At 41.4% G+C, this 7,296-nt stretch overlaps 1 protein-coding gene across 1 annotated transcript; it reads left to right on the top strand.

Annotated features, from left to right (window-relative positions):
* Window positions 1–327: 327 nt before the first annotated feature.
* On the top strand, window positions 328–3,199 carry LOC127330066 (uncharacterized). Its single transcript, XM_051356417.2, has 4 exons — window positions 328–1,013; window positions 1,110–1,349; window positions 1,431–1,494; window positions 2,956–3,199. The coding sequence occupies exons 1-4, from the start codon at window positions 417–419 to the stop codon at window positions 2,958–2,960; spliced, it is 906 nt and encodes a 301-aa protein (XP_051212377.1). The 5' UTR covers window positions 328–416; the 3' UTR covers window positions 2,961–3,199.
* Window positions 3,200–7,296: the final 4,097 nt, after the last annotated feature.

Below are 7,296 nucleotides of genomic sequence, written 5' to 3'. Positions count from 1 at the left end.
ATTTCTATACTTGATGTAGCACAAGGAGAAAGGATATGCTCCTCGCAGAGATGAAGTGTTTGTCCGAACACACATAAGCAAAAGAGATGAAACTACTATGACTGCAGAAACATCAAAAGTAATTGTATGTACTTCTGATATTTCTTTAAGTTCGTTTAAATAACATCTGATATTTCTTTCAGTTTGCGTAGTATATTATCCTATTCTTATTGTGTTAATGCTTATTGTAGAAGGACATAGATACTGCGATTGAAGAGCACCCCGAGCTGTTAGAAAAATCCATTCAGCAAGGTGACATCTTGTCACATGTCTTTGGGAAAGAGAGAAATGGGTATGTTAGGTGCGTAGGACTAGGACCAACTGCGGGCTCTCTTGGTATACCAGGAGCTCAAAAGCTTAAATCTACAAAGCTCCAAATGGCGGAGCTAGAGGCTGAGAAAGCTTGGCGAACTAATGAAGCTCTAATGGATCACATGGATGATTTTAAAGAAGATACCAAAGCTCAGATGGATGCCTTGATGGCTGAAATGGCTGAAATGAGAAGCATGTTATCACAATCTATTGCTGGAAACAAGAACTTTATGCATACTTCTGCAATTCAACCTGAAGAAAGTGTGGGAGAATATTCTACCTCTGACCAATCTGTTCATGATGTTGATAGCATTGGTGAGGAAGAAGTTGTGATGCAAGAGTTGAGGGAAGCACAACAACAATATGAAAAGAAGAGAGCAGAAGCAGCACAACTGATTAGGAAGAAGAAGGAAGGAGCCCAACGACTAAACAATGAAGCAGAACTACAGAAGAGAAAGGAGGTTGAACTACTGCACAAGAAGAAAGAAGAGGCCCTAATGCAAAAGAATAATGAACAAGACATGCAAAAGAAGAGGGAAATTGAGTCGAAGAAGAAACAAGAAGACCTGATGCAAAAGAAGAAGGAACAAGACATGCAAAAGAAGAGGGAAGCTGACCTGAAGAAGAAGAAGGAAGCAACAGTTACACAAAAGAATCATCAGGTGACTTAGGCCTTTCCTGCTTCGGTTTCTTAGTTTTCTAGGAAAGCAAATAATTGATACTGCTTAGTTCTTACTCCTGTTTCACAATTTTTTCAGAAAGGAAATGAAGTGATTTTGTTCAATGTTTATCGTGATCATACTACACCAGTGGCAAAAGCTACCATTCTAGCAACTGACAGGAAGAAGATCGTAGGGGGTCGTGAGCTTGGCACTGAATGTTGTGAAGTTGTTGTCAACTACATCATCAAAAGAGATGCCATATTGCCTCGTCCCATTGGCGATGTGACGACCATGGGACAAGCTCAAGGAAGAACTATTGCATGGCTCTATAAACATGTAGGATTATTTTGCTTTATTCACATTCCAAATAGCCAAATATTGTCTCAAGTTTCTAACGAAGCTTTACTTCATACGCAGCTGGAGGTTGACAAGTCCAAGATGAAGCAAGCCTCGCCGCCACAAGAAAATGAACTCCCAAGAGGTAATAAAATATTGTCTAAGTTAACCATGGTGCCTGTTACGATTATATACATGTCTATATATCAATGTTATAGTCTGGTCATATGCTCTATAGTTTGCAACTTAACTCCATTCGATCTACATCATTTTAGTTATCAGGTTCTGAACCGTAGCATTAATATCTGTAGGTTATGAATATGGACTGGCTTAATTAAACGAATTTTCCTTTACGTAATTGAAGTTGTTGTGTTGTATTAATATCAGTCAGTAGTCTTTCAGTCGTGCTGAATACACAAGGTAAGACCGAAACCTGGGTATACTACGTACAGTCCAGATCATCCAAACAAGCTTGCTTGGCAGCTATAAGTGTGTTGTTTGCTAGTCTGGTTCCCAATCTCAGACTTGTCCTACATTCATGCTCATGTATTTTACTTATCCAAATCAGGGCGTCGTAGTAGCCTTTATTATGTCTTTGTTGAACCTGGTAATAATGCACTCTATTCCGATTTCAGAAATAAGAAGAAAAAAAGATTAAGACGGCTAAGTCGAAAAGTTGTCAGAGCAAATAGATAACTGTGTACTGTAACTGAATTTGTGATAGCAAGCTGTAGCCAGCCGTAGAAACACAATGGAATTGCAGTTCATATTTCCAGCCATATACAAAACCTACGATGCACTCCACCTATCCATATATCTCAATCGATAGTTTATACAGCAAAGCCTGAAGCCTCAAATCATGGCATCCACAAACCTTTGAAGCAATTGCACTATACTACAGAGTACCAGGTGCAGAAACTATTACACATGGACTAAACCAATCGTAAAATCATAAGTCCAATGGAGGTCATTAAAGTGGACTGGACAACTAACATATATACTTAACTGAGCAAATAGATGTTGGAAATTTTGCTGAACTTACGTTGACCTGATCTTCATGCGGGCAGAGCTCTGAGGCACGGGTGCACGGCTACACCCGGATAAGAAAATGCAAAACAGAGCAGGGCGTCTCTGCTACTGCAAATCAAAATCCAGCCCTGGGTGACAACAGAGAGTGCTTAACGGGCATGATCTGGTGGCAGTCGATTGCCGTCGCGGTCAAACTTGCGGATGATCTTGTAGGCCGGACCGACTCGTCGTGACCAGGCCCTCCTATCCGCTGGTGTTACATGCCTTCTAGTGTCGCTGGTGCTCAGCGATTACCATGTTTTTTTCCTGAATTTGGTCTAGTTATCTTCTTGTAATATTGAAAGGCTTTCAGTTTTGCTGTGGAGCAAGCTCCAGATTTGTCACATGGCATAGGACTATAATCGAAACTCACACTGAAACTTCATCGGTTAGCTCATAAAGGAAAACCGCTGTAGTGGAAGATGTAGGTCTGACATGATCAACAAAAATACCTTGTCTTCATGTTGTCTTCGACTAACTTTCATGTGCTTAATTAAAGATTGTTATTAACTCTCATCTCTCACTTTGTTTTGTTCAGGTTAATTAACAGCAGAAGAGGTTGATCATCATCAGGGCAAGAAATAACTAGGATTTCCATGGACTAGATGCATGCCCAACCACTGTCTTGGACTTATTTATGCACTATTCGTTGTCTTACGAACAAACATATGTACTGTCATTGTCTTAGAAACAAACCTATCCACTGTTGTTGTTCACTTTGTTGTCGATGGGCGAACTATTTATGGTTTTGTGCACCTGATGAAGTATGACCTATGGATTGACCATGCTTTATGAAGAATGTGACTTTTTGATCATATCTCACTTCTGCAAGATATATTATTATTATGTTTGTCAAAGTTTGATTGAATTGTGTGTTTGAGTTGACATACTGCCAAACAGGGGAGCTAGGAGTGTGGGGGTTGAACCAGTTCAGCATGCCAAGGCAGTCAGACTGCCAGGAATATGATCTCAGGGCAGGCCCACTGCCGGGACAACTTGACTATTCAATGGCAATTAGACTGCCGGGAGATGTCCAACCTGCCGGGACAACTTGTGCCGGCAGTTTACAGACCTGCCGGGAATTGTTCCGATAATAGGGCAATCTAACTGCCGGCATAGATGTACCTGCCGGCAGAGACATTTGCCGGCAGGGTTATAGCGGGCATGCCAAACTGCCGGGCAAAAATCTTTGCCGGCAGTTATATTGCCATCTTAGGCGACTTCTCCCGGCAGGAGAGCTGCCCTTATGTTTGGTCCATGGTGTAGTGCACCAGCGCCTCCGAATCCACCGCCGCCAGCGCCTCCCTGATACGTCTCCGACGTATCGATAATTTCTTATGTTCCATACCACATTATTGATGATATCTACATGTTTTATGTATACTTTATGTCATATTTATGCATTTTCCGGCACTAACCTATTAACGAGATGCCAAAGAGCCAGTTGCTGTTTTCTGCTGTTTTTGGTTTCAGAAATCCTACAAAGGAAATATTCTAGGAATTGGACGAAATCAACGCCCAGGGTCCTATTTTTGCACGAAGCTTCCAGAAGTCTGAAGGAGAGACGAAGTGGGGCCACGAGGTGGCGCCACACTAGGGCGGCGCGGCCTGGGCCTTGGCCGCGCGGCCCTGGCGTGTGGGGCCCTCGTGTGGCCCCCTGACCTGCCCTTCCGCCTACTTAAAGCCTCCGTCGCGAAACCCCCAGTACCGAGAGCCACGATACGGAAAACCTTACTGAGACGCCGCCGCCGCCAATCCCATCTCGGGGGATTCAGGAGATTGCCTCTGGCACCCTGCCGGAGACGGGAATCATCTCCCGGAGGACTCTTCACCGCCATGGTCGCCTCCGGAGTGATGAGTGAGTAGTTCACCCCTGGACTATGGGTCCATAGCAGTAGCTAGATGGTCGTCTTCTCCTTATGTGCTTCATTGTCGAATCTTGTGAGCTGCCTAACATGATCAAGATCATCTATCTGTAATGCTATATGTTGTGTTTGTCGGGATCCGATGGATAGAGAATACTATGTTATGTTGATTATCAATCTATTACCTATGTGTTGTTTATGATCTTGCATGCTCTCCGTTATTTGTAGAGGCTCTGGCCAAGTTTTTGCTCTTAACTCCAAGAGGGAGTATTTATGCTCGATAGTGGGTTCATGCCTCCATTAAATCTGGGACAGTGACAGAAAGTTCTAAGGTTGTGGATGTGCTGTTGCCACTAGGGATAAAACATTGATGCTATGTCCGAGGATGTAGTTATTGATTACATTACGCACCATACTTAATGCAATTGTCTGCTGTTTGCAACTTAATACTGGAAGGGGTTCGGATGATAACCTGAAGGTGGACTTTTTAGGCATAGATGCATGCTGGATAGCGGTCTATGTACTTTGTCGTAATGCCCAATTAAATCTCACTGTACTTATCATATCATGTATGTGCATTGTCATGCCCTCTCTATTTGTCAATTGCCCGACTGTAATTTGTTCACCCAACATGCTATTTATCTTATGAGAGAGACACCTCTAGTGAACTGTGGACCCCGGTCCATTCTTTTACATTGAATACAATCTGCTGCAATACTTGTTTTACTGTTCTTCGCAAACAATCATCATCCACACTATACATCTAATCCTTTGTTACAGCAAGCCGGTGAGATTGACAACCTCACTGTTTCGTTGGGGCAAAGTACTTTGGTTGTGTTGTGCAGGTTCCCCGTTGGCGCCGGAATCCCTGGTGTTGCGCCGCACTACATCCCGCCGCCATCAACCTTCAACGTGCTTCTTGGCTCCTCCTGGTTCGATAAACCTTGGTTTCTTTCTGAGGGAAAACTTGCTACTGTGTGCATCATACCTTCCTCTTGGGGTTCCCAACGAACGTGTGTATTACACGCCATCAAGCAATATTTTCTGGCGCCGTTGCCGGGGAGATCAAGACACGCTGCAAGGGGAGTCTCCACAATCCAATCTCTTTACTTTGTTTTTGTCTTGCTTTATTTTATTTACTACTTTGTTTGCTGCATTATATCAAAACACAAAAATTTAGTTGCTAGTTTTACTTTATTTACTGTCTTGTTCTCTATATCAAAAACACACAAAAAAAATTAGTTACTTGCATTTACTTTATTTACTTTTTGTTTATTTCATCATGTTTCCTCCTAAGTACACTCTAAAAGACATACCGGTAGGACGTGGGTCTATAATTGGGAGAGATAATATAGAAGATTTTTTCACTCATGTTAGTACCACTGAAGATTTTGAAGATAGACACTTGGTAGAACTTGCTCCTACTTATGAAATTGCTGCTGCTTCTTTAGTTCACATGTTGGAAACTAAGTTTGTTAATCTTAATCCTATAATCCAACACTTGGTGATATGGAAGAAGGGGAAAAGAAAGCTTTTGTTTTCGAAACCCTTCTTAAAGAATTTGGTGGTGTAGCAAGAGAGGCTAGAAAGGTCTTTATCAAATACAATATGCTTGGTTCTTGCACCAACTTTGCTAGTATCCTTGAAAAGATGGATATGGAGAGAGTAAGGTACACTAATAATATTAATGATGGTGGGGAGATTAAGACAACAATACCTTGTAAGCTTCTGGGAATGAATGGCGCTCTAGAAAATAACTATGGTTGGCTTGTTCCTGAAAATTTGTTTGACGAGGATAGCAAGCCTAAGAATAATGAAAAGGGAGCCTCTGAAACTCACATAGATAAGATAAAATGCATAGTTGAGAAAACTCCCAACACCTATGTTGATGCTTCATCTCTTGATAACACTTGATACACACTTTCTGCGCCTAGCTGAAAGGCGTTAAAGAAAAGCGCTTATGGGAGACAACCCATGTTTTTACTACAGTACTTTATTTTATATTTGAGTATTGGAATTTGTTTACTACTGTAGCAACCTCTCCTTATCTTAGTTTGTGCATTGTTGTGCCAAGTAAAGTCTTTGATAGTAAGGTTCATACTAGATTTGGATTACTGCACAGAAACAGATTTCTTTGCTGTCACGAATCTGGGTCTAATTCTCTGTAGGTAACTCAGAAAATTATGCCAATTTACGTGAGTGATCCTCAGATATGTACGCAACTTTAATTCAATTTGGGCATTTTCATCTGAGCAAGTCTGGTGCCACTTTAAAATTCGTATTTACGAACTGTTCTGTTTTGACAGATTCTGCCTTTTATTTCGCATTGCCTCTTTTGCTATGTTGGATGAATTTATTTGTTCCATTAATGTCCAGTAGCTTTTTGCAATGTCCAGAAGTGTTAAGAATGATTGTGTCACCTCTGAACATGTAAATTTTTATTGTGCACTAACCCTCTAATGAGTTGTTTCGAGTTTGGTGTGGAGGAAGTTTTCAAGGATCAAGAGAGGGAAATGATACAATATGATCAAGGAGAGTGAAAGCTCTAAGCTTGGGGATACCCCGGTGGTTCACCCCCGCATATTTTAAGAAGACTCAAGCGTCTAAGCTTGGGGATGCCCAAGGCATCCCCTTCTTCATCGACAACATTATCAGGTTCCTCCCCTGAAACTATATTTTTATTCCATCACATCTTATGTGCTTTGCTTGGAGCGTCGGTTTGTTTTCGTTTTTTGTTTTTGTTTGAATAAAATGGATCCTAGCATTCATTGTGTGGGAGAGAGACACACTCCGCTGTTGCATATGGACAAATATGTCCTTAGGCTTTACTCATAGTATTCATGGCGAAGGTTGAACCTTCTTCGTTAAATTGTTATATGGTTGGAATCGGGAAATGCTACATGTAGTAATTCTAAAATGTCTTGAATAATTTGATACTTGGCAATTGTTGTGCTCATGTTTAAGCTCTTGCATCATATACTTTGCACCCATTAATGAAGAAATACATAGAGCTT

Source organism: Lolium perenne, chromosome 2, assembly GCF_019359855.2.
Source record: "Lolium perenne isolate Kyuss_39 chromosome 2, Kyuss_2.0, whole genome shotgun sequence".
In the NCBI taxonomy this organism is placed as follows: domain Eukaryota; kingdom Viridiplantae; phylum Streptophyta; class Magnoliopsida; order Poales; family Poaceae; genus Lolium; species Lolium perenne.
Note: the sequence above shows the minus strand (reverse complement) of the source record. Positions and strands in the feature narration are given on the sequence as shown.